The sequence below is a fragment of the Dasypus novemcinctus genome, chromosome 9 (assembly GCF_030445035.2).
Source record: "Dasypus novemcinctus isolate mDasNov1 chromosome 9, mDasNov1.1.hap2, whole genome shotgun sequence".
Lineage (NCBI taxonomy): Eukaryota > Metazoa > Chordata > Mammalia > Cingulata > Dasypodidae > Dasypus > Dasypus novemcinctus.
In genome coordinates this window covers 84941393-84963257 of record NC_080681.1, presented here as the reverse complement: position 1 = coordinate 84963257, position 21865 = coordinate 84941393, and the positions used below count along the sequence as shown (strand labels likewise).

Below are 21865 nucleotides of genomic sequence, written 5' to 3'. Positions count from 1 at the left end.
GAATTGCAATTTATATAATGGGTGCTATTGTCATATATCATCAATAGTATCTTTTTTTTTATTTTATTTTTTATTTTTTTTTATTGACTTTGTAATAATATTACATTAAAAATATATATGTGAGGTCCCATTCAACCCCACCCCCCCACCTCCCCTCTCCCCCCCCCAACAACACTCGTTCCCATCATCATGACACATCCATTGGATTTGGTAAGTACATCTTTGGGCACCTCTGCACCTCATAGACAATGGTCCACATCATGGCCCATACTCTCCTCCATTCCATCCAGTGGGCCCTGTGAGGATTTACAATGTCCGGTGATTACCTCTGAAGCACCATCCAGGGCAGCTCCATGTCCCAAAGACGCCTCCACCTCTCATCTCTTCCTGCCTTTCCCCATACCCATCGTCCACCATGTCCACTTTTCCCAACCCAATGCCACCTCTTCTATGTGGACATTGGATCAATAGTATCTTAATAAAAATTATTCACATCTGGCAAGACTTCAGATCTCACTGAACACATACTGTTTTTTGTTTTTTTTTTTTAAGATTTATCTCTCCCACCCCCTTGTTTGCACTTGCGGTGTCTTCTTGTCTTCTTTGTTTCTCTTAAGAGGCACGGGGAACCAAAGCTGGGAATTTTGATGTGGGAGGGAGGTGCTTAATAGCTTGAGCCATCTCCGTTTCCTGCTTTGTTGTGTCTTGTTATGTTTTTCCTCGTGTCTCTTGTTGCATCATCTTGTTGCACCAGCTCAGTGCCTCTTTAGGAGGCACTGGGAACATTTGCTCCCTGCTTTGTTGTGTCTCTCATTTTTTTTTTCTTGTATCTCTTGTTGCATCATCTTGTTGCGTCAGCTTGCCGTGCTTGCCCATCACGCAAGCTCTCAGTGTTCTTTAGGAGGCACTGGGAACCAAAGCATGGATCTCCCATGTGGTAGGAGGGAGCCCACTTGCTTGAGCCACATCTGTTTTCTTGAACACATACTCTTTCAAGTCTTAAAAATATTAGGAACGTAAGAAAGGCTACATCATTTATAATAATTCACAATCTAACATGCCAGAGTGATAGTTAATGTTTCCAGGTTGCTATTTTACTTTGACAAGTTTTGTAAAAGAGAAGGGAATAAAACTAACTTGCATTACATGCAAGATGTTGCCTACACAATTGCCAAAAAGGAAAGCAAAATGAACAGCCGGAACATATGGCAGTGAGCTGACAGCATAAAGAAACTAGTTCTGCATGAGCAACAAGAACATCTTGAAATGTACAAGACATATGTGTTTAGGAAAAGGGCTTAAGTGTTTCATAATAAAAACAGGACAAAGTGAACCATGAGTGCTGAATAAAGTTTTAATTAAAAATGGGTTTTTAGCCTTCAATGTGAATATACAATATGCTTCACAGATGGATTTTATATTTAAGCATTATCTAAATCAAAAAAGTAAGTGAGACAAATAAAGATTCTGAAAATGGCACAGAGGCTAAAATGTATGTAAACAATAAAGAGTTCTGGTAAAAACAAACAAGGAAGGAAGTACAACCATTCTGTCATCCATTTCCTGCTTCCATTTGCATAAGGAGATAATATAATCTACCTTTGGTGTAAACACATTTCTCCCCAGTTTAAATATTTAATACACACACTCACTTGGAAAGTCTTAAAAGTCCAACAACAGGAATGGTTAAAGTACTTTATAGTATATCAATGTAATATTAGTTATTAAGAAATATATTTATAGTTCAATTTAGAAATATGAAAGGTGAATGCATTAAAATAGCAAGATACAAAATTTATAAAAACTTTGTAAAAATGCATGAAATTTACAATGAAATATAAAAAGTTAAGTTATTGCAAGAGTTTTACTTTCATATGAGTATTTCTCTGAATGTTCCCATTTTTTTTTAGGTATTGCTTTTTAAAATCAGAAGGTAATAAAACATTTGAAAAATCAGTTAAAGCTGAAATTTTTGCCTAGAAAAACTGGTATAAAATAACAATGATTCTAAGTTTATTAAAAAATATTTTTATATTGATCATTGATATCTGACTAATGGTTATCTACATAGCTTCTTTCTCATAATGTGTGAAGCGTTTTTGCTAAGATGAGGTCCAATGCAAGACGGAATTATCTCTAGAGTTCACTGGCTCTAAATAAGCAATGAATAATCACTTCCTTCTCCTACAAGCACAGGCATCTAGCAGATGAAAGTACAACAATGGCTATACTTTTCTGCCATTTTTTCTATGAAAAAAAAATCTCAAAATCAACGTTATCTATGACTTTAAAGCATTTTAGTTAGCTACCATGGTAAAAACAGCATGGTACTGGCATAAAGATAGACTGACCAATGGAAGTGAATTGAGAGTTCAGAAATAGAGCCTCACATCTATGGTCAAGTCATGTTGAACCCATCCAGCTAGGTCAGAACAGTTTATTCAACAAATGATGCTAGGAGAACTGGATAGCTATAGCCAAAAGAAAGAAAGAGGACCCCTATCTGACACCTTATACTAACAATTAACTCAAAATGATCAAAGACCTAAATATAAAAGTTAGAACCACAGAACTCCCAGAAAAAAATGTAGGGAAACCCTTCCATTGGTGGTATGTAGTGGTTTCTTAAATCTCACACCCAAAGCATGAGTAATGAAAGAAAAGAAAATACATGCGATTGCCTCAAAATTAAACATTTTGTGTTTCAAATGACTTTGTTAAGGTAAAAAGGCAGCTGACTCAATGGGAGAAAATATTTGGAAACCACATTTCCAATAAGGGTTTGATTTCCATGTTATATAAAGAGATCATACAACTCAATGATAAAAAGACAAGTGACCCAATAAAAAAAATGGGCAAAAGAATAGTCATTTTTTGCCAAAGAGGAAATACAAAAAGCCAAAAAGCACATGGAAAGATGTTCAAAATCATATTAGGAAAATGCAGATCAAAACTACAATGAAATATCATTTCATGCCTTACAGAATGGCTGGTATTAAAACACACACACACACAAGTACATGTGCTGGAGAGGATGTGGAAAAATAGAAACACTCCTCCACTGCTGGTGGGAATGTAAAAGGGTGCAGCCTCCATGGAGGACAGTTTGGTAGTTCTTTAGGAAGTTAAATATAGGACTGCTGTGTGATCTGGCAAATCTTGCTACTAGTAATATATTCAGAAAAAATGAAAGCAGGTATGCGAATAGGCATTTGAACACTGATGTTCATAGTGGCATTATTCACAATTGGTAAAAGTGTGTCCGTCAAGATGAATAAACAAAATGTGGCATATACAAATGATGGAATAGTATTCAGCTCTAAGAAGTGAAATTGGTACGCATATGACAACATGGATGAACCTTGAGGACACTATGTTGAGTGAAATAAGCCAGACACAAAAGAATATATGACTACATATACTGAGTAAACGCATGGAGTTAAACTCTAAGTGTAAGTTACTAAGAGGTAGAATGAGGGCTGAGGAGGGTGAATGATGCTTAATGTATGTAGAATGTTTAATAAGATTGATTGTAAATGTGTGGAAATAGTCAATGAAAACACATTAGAGCAAATATATAACTAACACTGCTGATATATAAGGGTGACAGTGGCTGAAAGGATAGTCTAGGGACATAAATAAAAGCTAGAGGATAATCTATGGACTGTATGAGAGAGAATTTGGTGGTGGGTGAGGATTGTGGTTAATAGCACAAATACAAGAATGTTCTATAAACTAGAACAAATGTATGTCTGTATTACAAGGGGTTAAGAATACTTATAGCAGTTTGATATGGTTATGAATTCCAAAAATAGATATTGGATTATGTTTGTAATCTGGTCTGTACCTGGGCATGATTGAGCTATAATTGGGGCTTTGATTGGGCCACATTATTAGGGCATTGTATGGGGACTCACAGATAAAAGGCATGACAAAGGACAGAGTTGAGCATTTTCTAATGTTGGAGTTTTGATGTTGGAGTTAGATACTGAAGCCTTAAGCAAGCCCCGGGAAGAGAGGACCTGAGCCAGGAGAACACACAGGTATAGAAATGGATCCTTAAGACATGGCAGAAACCCCAGGGAGAGCGACAGAGCTGTACACCTGATAGTCTACAGCTGCCCTTGTGGAGAGAGACAAAGTCTCCACGTGGAGAGAGACAAAGTCTCCACGTGGAGAGAGACAAAGTCTAGGGCGCCTCATAGTCTATAGCTGACCTTGTGGAGAAAACAGAAGAGCTGAGCCCAGAGGAGCCCGGAAACCTGAAACCTCAAAGACATCAGCAGCCACCTTGCTCCAACACATGAAAATAGACTTTGATGAGGGAAGTAACTTACACTTTATGGCCTAGTATCTGTAACCTCTTACCCCAAATAAATGCCCTTTGTAAAAAACAAAAAATTTCTGGTATTTTGCATCAGCACCCCTTTGGCTAACTAATACAATATGATACATAGGAAAAATACAACTAATGTAACTTATGGTCTATAGTTAACAGTAATATTGTATAATATGTTTGCAGCAATGGCAAAGAAGGCACTATATCAATGCAAAGGGTCAACGAAAGGTGAGTATAAGGAGGTATGAGATTTTTCCTCTCAGAACTATGAAACAATGTTCTAAAATTGACTGGATTGACAAAAGTACAACTCTATGAGGAAACAGAGCCATTGATTGCACACTTTGGATGGATCGTACCAAGGCATGGGACTGTATGATGTAAGTGAAAATGTGGTGGATGTTAGACTGAGATTAACAGTACACATGACATGAATGATAACAAATAGACAATACATGATGTTAATAAGAGGGTGGTTTGGGGACAAAAACACCAATTGTTAACTATGGACTATAGTTAGCAGTAATATTTTGATACTCTTTCATTTTTAACAAATGTTGCACAACAATGCAAGGTGTTGGTGGTGGGGTAATATATGGAAATCCTGTATGTTATGCATGGCTGTTGTATAAATTCACAACTTTTCTAACAAAAAAAAATGGGGCGGGGGATATGGGAACATTGCATATTTATTCTTAGAAAAATGTTATACGCCACATACACAACCACATTTCCTTGTCAGTTATACTGTTTTATTCTGAGCCTTTTCTGAAAGTACATGTGAAGAACTTTACATGATAAGCAAGGCAAACATAAAATTTAAGTTCTACCTCAATATAATCCTGGTAAGAAGGAAAAGATGGGACATGGTCAGGGGTCCTGTCAGGGTCTTTTGAACATCTTGAAAGTTATGTAGCTAGATACTTCTATGGGATATAAGGGTATCCTGGTTGCCACAGATAAGTTTTATGGATAGACAGATGCCCACATAGTAGCTAACAAAATAAACTTTCCTCCTGAGGAAGTGTCCTGCTACTTTCTTAAATGAGATGGCAAAAAGGTCTGGATTATATAACATTTGCCTAAGAAAACAAAATAGGCCAATAGCCAAGTCCTCAACCTTAAGGTTTGTATTTACGCACCCTTATTCCTGTAATTACGAAATTAAACCTAAGTTTAAATAATGCCTATGGGTTGCCTCTTGAAAACCTGTTACTCAAATGTGGCCTATTTTTAAACTAAACTCTGTAAATAAATTCACTACCATTCCCGATGTGGGACATGACTCCCAGGGATAAGCCTCCCTGGTAATGAGGGACTATTACCATATGATGAATTTGGAGAAGGACAGTGACCAAAAAGGAGAAATACTAAAATAGTTTTTATGGCTAAGAGATTTCAAAGTGGGAAGTGGATGTGGCTCAAGTGATAAGGCCTCCACCTACCATATGGGAGGACCTGGGTTTGATCCCTGGAGACTCCTGGTGAAAAAGAAGGGAAAGTGTGTCTGCATGGGTGAGCCAGTGCTGACATGGTGAGAAGAGTGCCCGCTGGGTGAGCCGAGTGCCCGCTTGAATGCCTGTGTGGCAAGCAGAGTGCCCACGTGAGTGCCCATGTGGTGAGCCAGTGCCCACGCAGCAAGACAAGTGCCTGTGCAGTGAGCCAGTGCCCACACAAGTGAGTCATGTAGCAAGATGATATGCAACAAGAGAGACAAAGGGAGAGTCAAGGTGAAGCACAGCAGAGACCAGGAACTGAGGTGGCACAATTGACAAGGAACCACTCTCCATATCAGAGGTCCCCAGGATCTAATCCCAGTGAATTCTAGAAGAGAAAGACGAGAAGACAAAAAGAGAAACAGATACAGAAGATCACACAGTGAATGGACACAGACAGCAAAAACAGCAAGGTCGGGGCAGGGGAAGGGGAAAAAAATTGTTATATATATATAAAAAAAAGATTTCTAAGTTAATCAGGAGGTCATTCTGGATATTATGCTCATGCAGATCTCAGGCAGATGTCACAAACTGCCACAGTAAACAAAGCCTCAAACAAAAATGCTCCTGAGGGCCCTAGGGATGTCCAGACACCATAGGCAAGCCACATAGCCTTTTAAAATCAACAGTGGGCCTTATCTGGGAATATGTGTAAATCTATCTCCTCAATATAACATAGTTATATTCATGTATAAATCCCCTAATCATGATTCTTCTCCTTTTATCTGAACCTATAATTTTTAACTTACCTGTTAAGTATATTTCTCAGTCTTTGGATTATTCCCATGTTGGTTGCACCCCGAAACCTAACAGATACATGGTCAACTCCTACTCTCCATTTCTTCGGACTTGCCCTGGAAAACTAACAAAATGATCAGGATGGACCAGCTCCACCCCCAAAACAAGCAGTATTTTCAGCTGCAAGCAAAACAATTCCATTCCTCTACCCCATATTATGTACATACCTACTCAGCCTGAAGCAGTCAGAGAAGACCTCATCCCAAACCCCTCAAGATTGAGGACTGAACAAAAATGGGGAGGGGGGAGTGTAATCACTGACTAAAGCAGATTATTGTAGTTTTTATTTTGTGTTTATTGAATAACTTGTAACACTGATATAAAATAATAAATTTTTTAAAAAGTCATATTTAATTCTTAACCCATGGTCCTGCGACTGTGACCTTATTTGGACATAGGATCCTTTTAGATGTTATATACAAGAGAAGGCCAAAGTGGGTTACAGTGGGCCCTTCCAATATGACTGGTGTCTTTATAACAGGAAGAGAATTAGACACAGAGAGACAAAGGTGAGAACACCATGATAAATGAAGAAGAGAAGGCGACAGATTGCCAGCAGACCACTTCCAGAAGCCAGGAAAGTGGCAAGGAAAACATTTTCCCCTATAGATTAAGAGGAAACTTAGCCTTGGCAACACCTTGATTTTGGACTTTTGGCTGCCAAAACTTTGAGACAATAAAATTATCTTGTTCAAAGCTCAAAAAAAAAAGTTATCTAAAGCTCTTTCCAATGCATTTAAACAGCATGGATTTAAGCTGGAAAATCCCCGGCAATTAATTTAGCATTTGAAAGTATCTTATTGTAAAATATCTTTGGAAGTTCAGCTGAGGTTTGAATTTTATGTATCTTTAAAATGGATCAAAAGTAAATTCAGGTTGTTGATGTGGGAGGAGTGGGGTGGGGCTTGTACAGGGTATATGGGAACCTTTTATATTTTTTAATGTAACATTTTTTGTGATCTATATATCTTTAAAAAAATACACTTAAAAATGATGGGGGTGGGGAGTGGGATATATGGGAACCTCTTATATTTTTTACTGTAATGTTTTGTGTGACGTATTAACTTTAAAAAAAGATAATTAAAAAATAAAATAAAATAAAAAAGTAAATTCAGGAATGGCCTTTCTTACTAGGTTTTCTGAAGGTTTCACTTCACTTAGAAACCATACTTAATGTCAATACTCACTGTTATGCTCTCCAAAATGAACACCTTGCTCCAGGCAAGTGATCAACTTGCTGTTCCCAAACATACCTTACTTTCACTTATTTCCACACCTTTATGCCACTACTCAATTTTTCCCACTTAAATTACTCCATTTCTATATATTCCAAAATCCAACCAGTTCTTCAGGTTGAGCTCATGTCCCTCCTGTATTCTTGAAGCCTTTTCAGAATGTAGCTCTCTCTCCATCCTTTAGACTCATATAACTCACTGACTTCAGCAATTAGATTCCTTCATGATATCTTAGTGTGGTCTTTTCAAGTATTTGTCATCTGCTAAACTTGATTGAAAGTTCTGTGAGAAAGTTTTAGAGGCCAGGATTTTTTATGTCCTCCAGAGTGTTCAACACAAGACTTTGCAAATAATTAATATGGTGAAAGATGAAAAATGGCTGGAGAAACAACTAAAAAACCCTTACCCTTGTCTTTAATATGACCTTTGGGAGGCCAGATATTTCTGCTTAATGGTACTATAAGAATGAAATGGTATTGTTTAAACACCCAAAGAAGTTTGGTAAGTGAACAAAATTCAAATTCTACAGTAAGGCATACAAAGAGGGCCCTTCTTGGTGTGATTTCAAGATACATATCAACCTAATTTGGAGTTCCACTTTCATAAACATACCCTTATCCTCTAACCACACTGAACTTGCAGCTCCTTGAACATGTTGCACTTCTTTCATGTTCCATGCAAGCTCTGATGCTCTGCCTCCCTTCCTCTGATAAAACCATTCTTTAAAATATAGATGAAATGCTGATTCCTTTGTGATATCTTCTTTGACTCATTGAGTGATTGTTTCCTCCTTTCAAGCTCCTAAAGCACTTATGAAAACATCATCATACATTTAACTACATTGTATTATCTACAATACACTTAACAGTTTGTAACACACTGTAATTTGTTTGTGAGGGGTCAGGATTTATCTTTTTATATTTGCCCTAGTGCTACTAGCCACACTAATTCATAGCAGGTACTCAATGTTTATATATTGAATGCGTAAGTAAATGAATGACCTTGCTAATTGCTTAGATGAAGGGAGAAACAGGCCTGGGTTTAAAGGTTGGCCATGGACATACCACAAAGTAAACCAAAGTAAATGGTTGGAAATCAAGGGCCAACCATTATTACTCGTTGAACTTAAGGCATTTTGAGCCTATTTTTCTAAAACACACACACACAACAGAAACTTAAAGTACCCAGATGGTGAAAGGCTAATAAAATAATTTTTTAAAAGAAGGGATTAAAAATATAGAAAAAATCCTTTCTGCTTCTTACTACAGAGGAAGCCAAAAATTAGTGCTAGACCATGGTTCTCAAAACTATTACTTAGACTCTCAAAAATAAATATTATAAATTTACTCCATCAGGATCTCCAGAGGTTGAGATGAGGAATCAATTTTAGCTTGCTTTATGATCAGTCAAGATTTGAAATCACTGAACTTGAAATATAACCAAAGGCCTCACCAGCTTTAGACCTGGATCTTATACAGTGAAGTGTATTCCACTAATGAGATGAATATTAAGTATGTCTTAGATATTCTAGTTCTGATTCCTATACCTAAGGAAAAGTTCTTTCACAATTATGACCATTTCCAATTATTTGTGGTAACTAGATCACTGAATTCTTTAAATCCCGCAGAGTTCTTCACTACTAAACTTTTTTAGTAGAGCTGCTAACAAGTTTTAAGTTGATTTAATTTTTAAAATTTTTTCTTTAAAGATTTTATTTATCCCTGCCCTACCCCCCACCTCATTGTTTGCACTGTCTCCTCTGTGTCTGTTCCTCTTCTTTTTAGGAGGCACTGGTAACTGAACCCAGGACCTCCTATGTGGGAGAAAGGTGACCAATGGCTTGAGCCACCTCTGCTCCCACTTGTATCTGTTTCTTCATTGTGTGTCTCTTTGTTACCTCATCTTGTTGCTGTGCTACCCCGTGGACCTTCCCCCCAGGATCTCCCTGCTGCCATGTGGTAGGCAGGAGCCCAAATGCTTGAGCCACACTCCTCCCTTAGGTTGGTTTAATTTTAATAAGAAGGTACTTGGTCAACAGGCAGGGACGGAGTGGAGAGCAGGAAAAGCAAAATGTTTGGAGCTATTAAAAAACATAAAAAAATTGTGAATAATGGAAAACAAGTCTCCATCAATACAGAAGTGGATCAAGCATGGACAATCAAGAATCACCTCTTAGAATCCAATAGTTAAGGAAAATCAAACAATAGTAAGGACAAGTTCTATGGGCTATGCATGAGAAAATACTAATTATCTGGGTTTAAATTCTAAGTTTAGTCATGTACACTCCCCTGTGTGACCTGCAAGAGACAAGTAACCAAAACTTGAGTGTTTTTCCTTTGTGAAAATGCAGATTATAATCCCTGTCCTATCTAATTTACAAAATTGTTATGCAAGGATATAGTTTATATAAAAATTGTTTTAGGCAATATAAAACATAAGGTATTTACTATGAAAGTTTTGTAGAAATAGTTTTTCAAGGCTTTAAACAAGGTTTGATAGATAAAAATTCACTGAAATCAAATGTTCTTTTTCTTCTATTATCCCAACATAAACACTTGAAAATGCTCCCTAATTCAGAAGTTGGCATCTTTTCCCTCATTTGGCAAAAAGAATTACTCTCCTGGGTTTCCAGTGGAACTAAAATGAGTTTGACTATTTTTTTTTTTTGAGATTATCAACAAAAATCCCTCCAAATTATGAATTATGCAATTTCTATGCCAAAAAAACCTCTTTATGCAGCACAGTTGTAGGAATATATTGTATTTGAACAACTGCTGGGCCCAGAGCAGAATCAGGAAAGCTTATTTTTTTCTATCCTTTAGGAAAATGCGAAATATTTTTAACATGCCCTAGTTGAGTGGTAAATTCCTTTTCTCTACAACTTTTTATCCAACGATATCACTAAAAACAGGGGGAAAGGGGAACTATACAAAGCAATTGTTTCAGATAGGAAGTTTCAATAACCAGCCTAGATGATGATGATGACAGCTAACATTTATACTGCTCTTACCATGTGAAAGGCACTGTTCTAAGCAACTTATAATTTGTTAACTAATTTAATCCTCATAATGGCCCTGCAGGATTGGTAATGTCTTCATTTTACAAATGAAAAAACTGAAAAAACAAAGAGTTTAGATAATTTGTCTATGGTCATACAGTTATTAAGTGGTTGGTTGAACCAGGATTTGTGTCAGCAGTGTGACTCTACTTGCCATGTATTTAACCAGTAAGCTATTTTTTCTGGGCAGTCAATATTTATATGTATTCAGACTCAGTAGCTAAGGCATAAGGCTTACATATTGGCCAGTACTTTTTAAAAATACATAGGATATTTCTTAGGCTGAGATCTCTAATGGGAAAAATTTTAACAAAATTTTTAAATTTAAAACATGTAAAGATCTACTTGGTAAGCCTTAGAACGTCTACTTATTTAAAAAGGTATGATACACACACATACACACATATCTTCTGTGACTACTGTCAAATAATTCTCTGAAAAAGGTGATGGCTGAATCACATTCGTTAGAAAATTTTAACAGCTATAGAAATGTTCATCTGGGTGAGATGGTCTAGGGTTACTTCTGTTGAACTAGGATGATTAACTCTTAATTTCTACCTTTAACATCCCCCAAGTCAGAATGACATGGTTAACTTTTAAAATATGATTAAAAAAAAAAAAAAAGGACAAAATAAATTTCCTAGGATTGAAACTGTTTTAAAAGGGCCTAATTCTCCTGACAGGGAGTTATACAGGGCATATGCCCAGGGTATATAATAATGTCTAGATATACTCATAGTGGAAACAATTAAAAACAACAGCTGGGGGGGTACTGGGCCCCTGGCCGGGGGGTCACTGTCATGGACCCTGGGGGAGCAGCGGCAGTCCCCCAGGTGCAACGGCAAGAACCAGGAAGGAAGGAGGGCCCAACAGTGGGCTCCTGATACTAATGGCTATGCTTTTGAGCCTATACACCTGCAATAAGAACAAGGCCTAGAGTAGCACTGTGCCTGGGAGTTTCCTCCTGACAGCCTTCATGTTACTCAAATGTGGCCACTCTCACAGTCAAACTCAGCATGTAGATGCAGTGCATTCCCCCCAGCGTGGGACATGACACCCAGGGATGAGCCTCCCTGGCACCGAGGGATCACTACCACATACCAGCTGAAGATGCAACTAGAAAATGACCTTGAATTAAAGGTTCAATACGGATCAGCAGAATATCCCTGTCTACATATAATAACATGACTTCAAAATGCTGTTTGACCTAATGTAAGGGGGAAATGGAAAGGAGAAATGAGATTATAAGGCTATGAGTCTCTGAGGTTGTCAGAAGGAATGCCCTTATGCACAACTGAGCAGAGTCTAAGAGACAGATAAAGTAGATACAACCCCAGGTATTGGTTCTTTTGAGGGCTAAAGAGACCCACGGGTTCTATGGTCATGGTAGATGGGGTTCACTGCCATGGCAGATGGCCCTTCTTTGGAGCTGGTGTTTCTGCATGATGGAATTGGACTCAGAGGGGATCTCTTCTCACAAGACTTGCATGCTACATTATCGGAATTGTAGTTGGTGCTGGGGTTTAAGATATATTTAGGGGATTTGAATCTCTGGACTGATAATAAGACACCCAGGCCCAGAGCCTCAACAGACTTCAGCTCCTACACTTTGATTTATTGGACTTACCCCACTCAGCTAACATGGAGTTGAAGAAGGTCAACCACCACACCATGGAGCCTAGAGTGTCTACAACTGGAAGCGGGAGGAGTGCATCCAGTACCCATATGGAAACTAAGCCCTCACTTGACATAGATGTGCAATGGACACAACCAATCCAATGTCCACAGAGAAAATGTGGAATGGGTGTGGGAAGGGTAGCCATGGTGGCTGCTGGGTTTGGGGAATGGGAGGAAGAGATGAGATGTGGAGGCGTTTTCGGGACGTGGAGTTGTCCTGGGTGGTGCTTCACGGACAATTATGGGACACTGTAGATCCCCCCAGGGCCCACTGGATGGAACGTGGGAGAGTGTGGGCTATGATGTGGACCATTGACTACGGGGTGCAGTGATGTTCAGAGATGTACTTACCGGGTGCAATGGATGTGTCACTGTGGGGGGAGTGGGGGGTGGGGGCGGTGGGGTTGATTGGGACCTCATATTTTTTTAATGTAATTTTAAAAAATAAATAATTTTAATTAAAAAAAAAGGGCCTAATTCTCAAATGAAATTTATTTTTAAAATAGTAACTAAAGACACATATAAAATTTAAATGGACAAATATTCTCTGGGCACTGATGTGATGTCTTTAGTTTCACATGTAAAATTTACATAAAACCTCTCTACCAAAGTGCACAAGGTATGCAAGGTTAACAGAATTTTAAAAAATAGAATAATGATGCTGAGGTAGCTATGACTGGAAAGATTTATGCATAAAGTTATTCAATTACAGAAAAGGGGTAATAAGTTGTTTTCAAGCATCTACTATTTGTTAGTCACTTTGTATATTTGCATTATAGATTCTTCACAGTAACCCTTCTAGGTACATATTATTCCATTTTACAGACAATAAAATTGAAGTTCAAGATCACCAGATGTCACCATAGTGCACAATTCAAACCTAGGTCTGGATGACTCCATCACACTGTGCAACCTATATAAATGAAATAACTAGTAAATTTAATAGCCATACCAAAAAAATCTGAATACTATGTTCTCATCTCTTAAAACAATTTTGAATATTTTTCTACACTTATTCACATAGCTCATATTTCATTTTTCCCCCTCCTATCAGTCCCTCAAGATCTTTCAGACTACTGTCTCTATTGACTTGGAATTTCAGTCATTACAGCTATCCTTTACTGAGCACCATGCATTGTACTCCATGGACATTAACTCTTCAAATGATTGTAACAACCCTTTCAAAATATCTCCCATGTTACAAATGAGAAAGCAGGTTCAAAAAGGCTAAGTAATTCAGAGGTGGCAAATTCAGACATAGAAATCTGAGGTCTGTCCTACTTGAGAACCAACGGTATTGTTTTTATGCCAGACAGAATATTTCACAGGTAGGAAAAAAATGAGGTTCAGAGAAGTTGAGAAGAGTTTTTCAACCATGCAATGTTGCAGTCAATCCCCTGGTAACAAAAATTTCTGAAAACCTAAATATATGAATCCTTCTCTACTTAATTGTTTGCATACATCATTAATTTTAATAAAAAAAAACCCCAAGAACTCTAGTAAATTCATGGAGAATGCTTTTCACTAATGGAAGCCTCTAATGATATACTTATTCTCATTTCAATTACGTATGTTCAGAGACCCTGTTTTTCTTTACAGGTTTTTTCCTACCTTCCTTTGAACTGTACTATAAACCCAGAAAGTTAAACTTCTTCATATTTTACTTCAACAGCAATGCAGTGATGCTTGAACGTGGCTACTCAACCAGAGTGTGACTGGAGCTCCATAGGACATACATTCTACATCTTTTTCCTGGAACTATCCCACATGTCAACTTTGGTTCCCATAAAATCCTGGGTCAGTTAAAATAAATTTTGTTACGGATCAGACAAAATAAGTTTTCAGTGATGTTCCTGTTACACACTTACACCTAATGTTCTACCTTAGTTCATGAGATGACCTCTTTATTCATTTTTGGTGTTGGATGCTGGAAATTCGCTCTAGGATTTATTGCATTAATTTGAGTTCAGTTTTCATTTTAATCCACTGAGGTCCCTTCTGAAAAGATTTTGGATCCACTATTTAAAAACTTATAAACTATAAGAAGCTCAGTTTTTAAATCAACTATCTAGTTGAGAAACAATGTTGGGTTTAGATTCAAATACAAGTTTTACCATTTATTATCTGTGTTTGTCACCAGCCAATCATAACAGTCTGATCCTCAATTTCCTAGTCTGTAAAACTGAAATTACATTTAATATACTTTAGACTCAGAGTTGTTATGAAGACTAAATAATGTATGTAAATCACCAAGTACAGATTAAGGATCTTAATAAATGTTAGTTTGATTCCCTTATTTTTTGAAAACTTTGAAGGACACATTAAAGTAGGGATGGAAAGTAAAAAAAAAACAAAACAAAACAAAACAAAACCATGAAACCCCCACCCATTTATCCCCTCCAAAACTCACAAACATTTATATACTATACCAATTACAGCAGAGTATATTCTCATCTATCCAACTCATTTATATGAATTAACCCAGTTTGAAAGCAATGTATTAAGATTTAAGATATTAGTTTAAAAAAGGCTTTATTTCTTTGAGAGTTTTCTTTAAATATTCATATAAACACCTTACTTACCACATATGTGAATTCTTAATCTAGAGAGTTAAAATCAGTTTTTAGATTAAGTTGGTTACATTTTAAAGCTAAAAGAAGATAGGGTATTCAATCCTTCAGTCAAAAATGCACTGTGCTTTGTGAATAACAAAAGATAAGAAATTGGGAAAGAAAATATTATTTAAGGCTCATCTTGAAAACCAAGAAATTTGCATTTCACAAAAGGGATTTAAACTGCATTAGAATATAAGGTATTCTAAACAACTGTAGGCGACTGCTTCTTTGGTTCATTGTCTAACACTGGCTGTACTTATCAGCCCTTGTAGTAGCAGTTTAGGATCTGGTTATAGTCACCTGAGCTCTGTGCATCTTAGTTGGTTAGCCAAGAAACAAACAAGAGGGCAGGTCATTTTTTTAAATTTAGGAGTGTCCTTTGAAAAATAGATTTCATTACAGAAACACTAACTCTCTGAACTAAGAATCATTTCTTCTTTCTCAAGACTATGTAACAATCAAGAATTTTCTTTCATCTTTTCCATCTTTTAGCTAAAGATATAGGCTAGCAAATAGAAACACTGAGAACTTTTTCTCACTACTTTTTCCTCTTATATTCAGATAGATAGTATTTACATTGCTTTTAGTGGCCCTTCATGTATTTCTTCTTTCATTCAGCCATTCAACAACATTGCACACCTTCTGTATGCCACAGGAGGCAGAGGTGAACAAAGCCAGAGATCTCTGGCCAGTGCAAGTAAAGAGATAAGAAAATTACACTGGTAAGTGGTATAAAAAATGTATGCCTAGATGTTATGAGAATCAACAATTTGAGGTGCTGAGGATGCAAAGATAATACAATGAAGAAGAAATGCACCTCTGCTAAAAGAGCCAACAGAGTAGAGTAGAAAATGGCTAAATCCACAGATATTGTGTAGTGGTTATTTACTTCTCTGCCCCTCCTCAACAGGGTATAAGTTCCTTGAGTACAGGAACCCTGACTTATTTCACTCTAATACTGAATACTTTTCTGGAAGTAATTTACAGAAATTATAGCAAAATGCACTTTCCTGATTATCTTATAAACATACTTTTTTCCTCCTCAAAAACAGTTTGATAAAGAAAGGACTTCATTTTTAAAGAAGATAGGCATGACAGTGGAGATAAATACTCATATCTGTGTTGTGCTATTTCTCTACTTTATAAACCTATAAGTGCTTTTCCAAGTAAGCTATCCAGGCCAGTTCTAGATAGGATATCAGCTAATTTCAGTATCATCCCTTTCTGAAGCATGTGGCTCCTTCTAAGTATCAATTGTGCCTTCCTTTTGCTCTTACAGCATTCTGTCATCTATTATAGTACTTCTCTCACTGTAGTAGTTATTTGCAGGTCTGTCAGAAACTTGTATCAGGAAGTGTGTTTTTGTTTTCTTTGGGTTATCAGTCAGTGCCTTGCAGATTGCATGGAATACAGAAGACTGTCAACAATATTTGCTGAATGGATGAATAGTCACAAGTTCTGGTTATCTGAAGGCCTTAATATATACTCCAGATTTTTAAACAGGGATTAATCTTTGAAGTCAAAACACAAACTGTTTGTATATACCACAATTTGCTTATCCACTCATTTGTTGATGGACACTTGGAATGCTTCCAACTTTTGGCAATAATGAATAATGCCGCTAGGAACATTGGTGTGCATTTATCTGTTCATGTCCCTGCTTTCAATTCTTCTGCGTATATACCCAGAAATGGGAGTCCTGGATCAAAAGGCAGTTCTATAGCTAGCTTCCTGAGAAACTGTCTCCAAACCGTCCTCCAAAATGGCTGCGCCATTCTACTTTCCCACCAGCAGTGGATTAGGGTTTCCATTCCTCCACATCCTCTCTAACATTTGTAGTTGTTTTTTAAATAGCTGCCCATCTAATAAGTATAAAGTAATATCTCATTGCAGTTTTGATTTGCATTCCCCTAATAGCTAGTGATGTTCAGCATCTTTTCATGTGCTTTTTAGCCATTTGTATTTCCTCTTTGGAAAAGTGTCTATTTAAGTCTCTTGCGCATTTCTAAAATGGGTTGTCTTTTTATTTTCGAGATGTAGGATTTCTTTATATACACTGGATATTAGGCCCTTATCGGATAAGTGGTTTCCAAATATTTTCTCCCATTGAGTAGGCTGCCTTTTCACCCTCATGACAAATTCCCTTGAAGCACAAGTTTTTAATTTTTTCTTTTGTTGCTAGTGCTTTGGGTGTAAAGTTTATGAAAACATTTCCTACTACAAGATCTTGTAGATGCTTCCCTCCATTATCTTATACATACAATGGGCTATTACTCAGCTGTAAGAAGGAATGAAATATTGACACATGGGACTACATGGATGAATCTTGAAGACCTTCTGCTGAGTGAAGCAAGCCAGTCACTAAAGGACAAATACTACACGATATCACTGATATGACCTAAGCAACTTGAGCAAACTCACAGAGCTAGAATCTGGAAGATAGGTTATCAGGAGACAGAAAGGGAATAGAATGTGGTGAGCTTATGCTCACTATGGGCAAAACCTATGGTAAGATGGAAGGGAGTGGTTTGGCAGTCGATGGAATGATAGTGGTGCAGGGATGTGAGAGGGGTCGATAGTGCTGAAATGTGAGGGTGAGCAGGGTGGGAGGGTTAGGATGGACTATCTATAGAACTGGGGGGACACCTGGAGGAAGGAACACATGAGTTCTGGGGCTTTGTAGGTCTGTGGTTGAAAGTACAAGGGCAGGAATGCTTTTCTGGCAAATATGGCAGGGGAGGGCCACTGGTACAAAACATAACTCTGTTACCTAGGATTACCTCATCCTCCAAGTTAATTAATTATACAACTAAAGAAATGTGGGAACACGAAAAGATGATTTTAAACTAATCCCTTCCTTACCTCATAGATGAGAAAACTGAGCTCCAAAAGGATAAATAACTAATCAAGGTTATCTAACTACCAGGGAAGTCTCTGGAACTCTCTCTATATTTCTTCTATATAGAAGTCTCTATTTCTTTGTTGAATTTGATTCCCCCCCCCCCCAAAATCTCCTGGTTTTCATTTCAAGGGAAAAATACATTACAAGAAAGAAGTGAAGCCTATTTAAGTCCAATGACTATAAATAGATTTGGGAAAAATGCAGAAAAAAGGCTAAGAGAATAAACAATTTGACGTTTCTGCTTTTATCAATAACAAAAAATAACTATTACTACTTAATGGTTTTACTCTTTAAAGATAACACAACTTAAGTACTCACAGTAATAATAAGGGAGAGCAAAGACTGCTCCTTCCCCTAGGGAATGAAAAGTAATTAGACACTTAACAAAAATGCTACATATCTGGAAATTTGCCCCTGCTCCTTCAGAGAGTTTCCAAATTTAATTCACATGAAAATGCCTTTCAGAATTATTAGTTTCTTTGAGTCCCACTTTTTTTGTCATAGCCAATGGCAGATATAGATGCAATAGGTAATTTTTGTGGTACTTATTCCCTCAGGAGGTTTTCTGTATTAGAAATTCATATTGTTCTTTTCATCAAGCAGTAACTTTTAAACAGAAGAATTTTTCCTTTGAGCCTCATAGGGAAACATTAAGGTTCACTGAGGACATGATATAAAGAGAACATTATTCAATGTTGATCTTTAAAAGGTTATGCAAAACACCACCTTATTGCCAGAGGGCACCTCCACACTTGTGTAGCCCAACATTTCCCCAACTGGTGTCCACGTGTACTTAAGGATGGCTTCTGGGTGTAAGTGTAGGGGATGGTGGTAAGGGGATGGCCATAACAACAAAATATAGTTATGCACTCAAGTCACTTTAGGAAATTCTAGGTTAAGTCAACAAATATTTAGTGAGCACCCACTATGTGCCAGCCTCTGTACTAGATGCTAGAGGAAAACAGACTTACGCCAGGATTTCTCAGTACACCTAACATGCAAGTGTGAATTATGCCTAAGGTTCACTCATTTCCTACTTTCCCCTTTCCCTCTTCCCACTCTCTGGTAAATAGAGGTAACTGACATCTATCTATCTTAAAAGGGTCACTGGCCTCAAAGGTGTGCATGTAGAGGGAGAAAGGAAGCTTTTTATTAATAAACAACAAATTTTGATTGATTGCCTACTATGAGTTCTGCTATAATACTTTTCTCCCCATTCTGGTTCCAAATGTTCTTTTCTTTAACAAGGATATTACTTTCTAGGGTTATCTGATACCAATAAAAGCTCCAAAGAGATAAAATTACAATATAATTCCCTTATTCTTTTTGAGTCTGTAAAAGCTTACTAACAAAAGCTATTTTCTAATTCTGCTTACACCAAAAGATGAGGACTTAGAAGAAATTTATGCAAAAAAATTCTATATTATGCATTTTAGTTTCCATAAGTAGTTTTTCCAGAGAAGAGTGATTATGCAATTTTTTTCAAAAAAGCTATAGCTTTCTCTGAGGAAGAAAAAGGTAGACAATACCAGTTAAAACAGGGACTAAACATAGGGAAATTAATTTCTGTGCAGTATATTTTTGGTTCAATTTTGGAAAAGACCATCATTTAGCCAGAGGGTACCTCAGCAATTGTGTAATCCAGAATTTCCTTAAATGGTGTCCACATTTACCTGAGGATGAACTCTGGGAATGACTTTGGGAACCTGTAGTAAGGGCATGTTCATAAGAACAACAAACTGTTAATTAAATCTTATAGGGACAAAATAACCAATAAGGCACAAGAAAATAAAATTACATGGTAGTGAATGGCAAAGAATATATCTAGAGACAAATTCTTGGATTTGTAGGTAGCAAAACAAAGAGGTATATAAATGTGACAGAACACTTGTCACAATCAAAGTAGAAGTTCTGACCTTTGACTTTTAGAAGACAGAAGGTAGAACACCTCGGTAGTAGCTTGCCTATGATAATTTATCACTTGAGAAATGAACTTATTCAGGGCTCACTACTATTTGCAATCAGAACCACCTGTTTAAAGAAAAAGGAATACGGATATTGATCACATCAAATGTTTTCATTGAGAAGTTGACATGGATACTCATACAGTTTATCATGGATGGCCTCAGAAGCTTTCCTGTGTATGAGAAACAGAACCACAGGCCTTTTTGTATAAGTTCCTGTATATCTTGTCCATGCTGTTCTCAAAGACGGGTCGGTGAGATTTTCCTTTGTAAGAGGCTGCCCTGTTGGACCAGTATTCGCCATCATCCAAATGGACAGTGCCACGTGGCCGTTGGAATGAGCTATCAAAAAAAGATATAAAACATTCAAAACAATGGTGAAACTAAATTAGAAGTAATACTATACAAAACAAATATTTATTGAGTACATTATGGGTGTATCATAATCTGTTAGGGCTAAAAGAAATAAAATGCAATAAGGCCTGTTCCTTCAAATAAATTGACACTCCAGAACAGGGAGCAAAACTATTTGCGTGAATGTTATAAAACAATGAAACAAAAATTTTGTCTGAGAGACCAGGAGTTAAAAAGGAGTTCAGAGAAGAGAGGGGTGGCAAGGTAAAAACAGAACACAGATGGTCTGGCGTGGCCTGTATGAGTATGTGGTAACCTCTGAAGTAAGGCAGATCTAGAATTGAATTCCAGCTCATTCCTTTATTAGCTCTGGGGCCTGGTGTAATTACTTAATCACCCAGAGCCTCAACTTCCTGAACTGTATTTTGCAGGATCGTTTTAAAAATTAGACAGAATATATGAAAAGTACCTTGGACAATACTTACCTTGCTTAGGAGTTCCTTAATAAATATGAGGCCCTGAACGCAGTACTTCATAAACATTTACCAGTAAATCTTAAGGAAATTGACACTTGGTAAGACTAAGCGGCTTGCCTAAGACTACTTAGGTAGTAAGTGGCAAAACTGGAAGAGAGACCCTATCTGTGACTCTAAAGCCTTTCAACTATACCATGCTACTTCTGTCCTCAAGGAGTGATCAAAAATTAGCCTGAATATGAAACACTTTATAGATAAGGCAGAAAAGTCTGGATGTGAGGTGATAGTAGGAATCCACTGTAGTTCTGAGTGATTTGAAAGAGAAAAAGGGAGAATATTTAGGAAGTTAATGAAATAAACAAGGACTAGGCTGGTTGTAATGGGAATAGAGAAGAAAATGCAATTTTTCTGAAGGCTTGATAGTACATTTTTTATAATACCCAAGTTACAATTTTATTATGAACATTAAATTCTGGGCTAACAAGTCATTTGCCAGAGATAGGGTTTGACTTCTTCAAAGACTGGGCTTATTCACTTTTTAAAATAAATAAACTACTTCAATAACTGAAATACTTATTACATTTTAGTCCTCTAAGGTCTGTTAGAGATTATGAAGTTTGTGCCATGTAAAAATGCATATCCTGGCTATTAATTACTATTAATTGTTTCATATGTTTAGAATTCCACTTCACCCAAACAAATGATCATTTATTTCCCTGACTTCTTAGTCCTATGATGTTACTTCTATTGTCAGTTGTGAAAAAAGAAAGGAAATAAGAACTCTTAGGGCTTATATCCATAAAGAGAATTCGGTATGTGGCCTGGAGTCAATCTATCACCTATACATAAAAGTGACCATGGAAAAAGGCATGGGGAGACCATGTTATCATTCCGACAGCTTGACACAGTGTCAGTAAGGATGCAGAATGAGAACACTCATGCATTCACTTT

The 21865-nt window shown here is 37.0% G+C and overlaps 2 protein-coding genes across 3 annotated transcripts in view; one reads left to right on the top strand and one right to left on the bottom strand.

The window, feature by feature from the left end:
* The window catches only part of SLC5A9 (solute carrier family 5 member 9), a 55123-nt gene extending 40753 nt beyond the window's left edge, over nt 1-14370 (top strand). Inside the window, exon 15 of the mRNA XM_071217461.1 lies at nt 14276-14370. Within this exon, the coding sequence (XP_071073562.1) occupies nt 14276-14286 (11 nt within the window). The 3' untranslated portion in view covers nt 14287-14370. The remainder of the gene's footprint in view (nt 1-14275) is intronic.
* The window catches only part of SPATA6 (spermatogenesis associated 6), a 203048-nt gene continuing 182518 nt past the window's right edge, over nt 1336-21865 (bottom strand). For both annotated transcript variants that reach the window (XM_012525152.4, XM_004458492.4), the window contains exon 13: nt 1336-20426. In XM_012525152.4, coding sequence (XP_012380606.1) covers nt 20246-20426 — 181 coding nt within the window. In that variant the 3' untranslated portion in view covers nt 1336-20245. The remainder of the gene's footprint in view (nt 20427-21865) is intronic.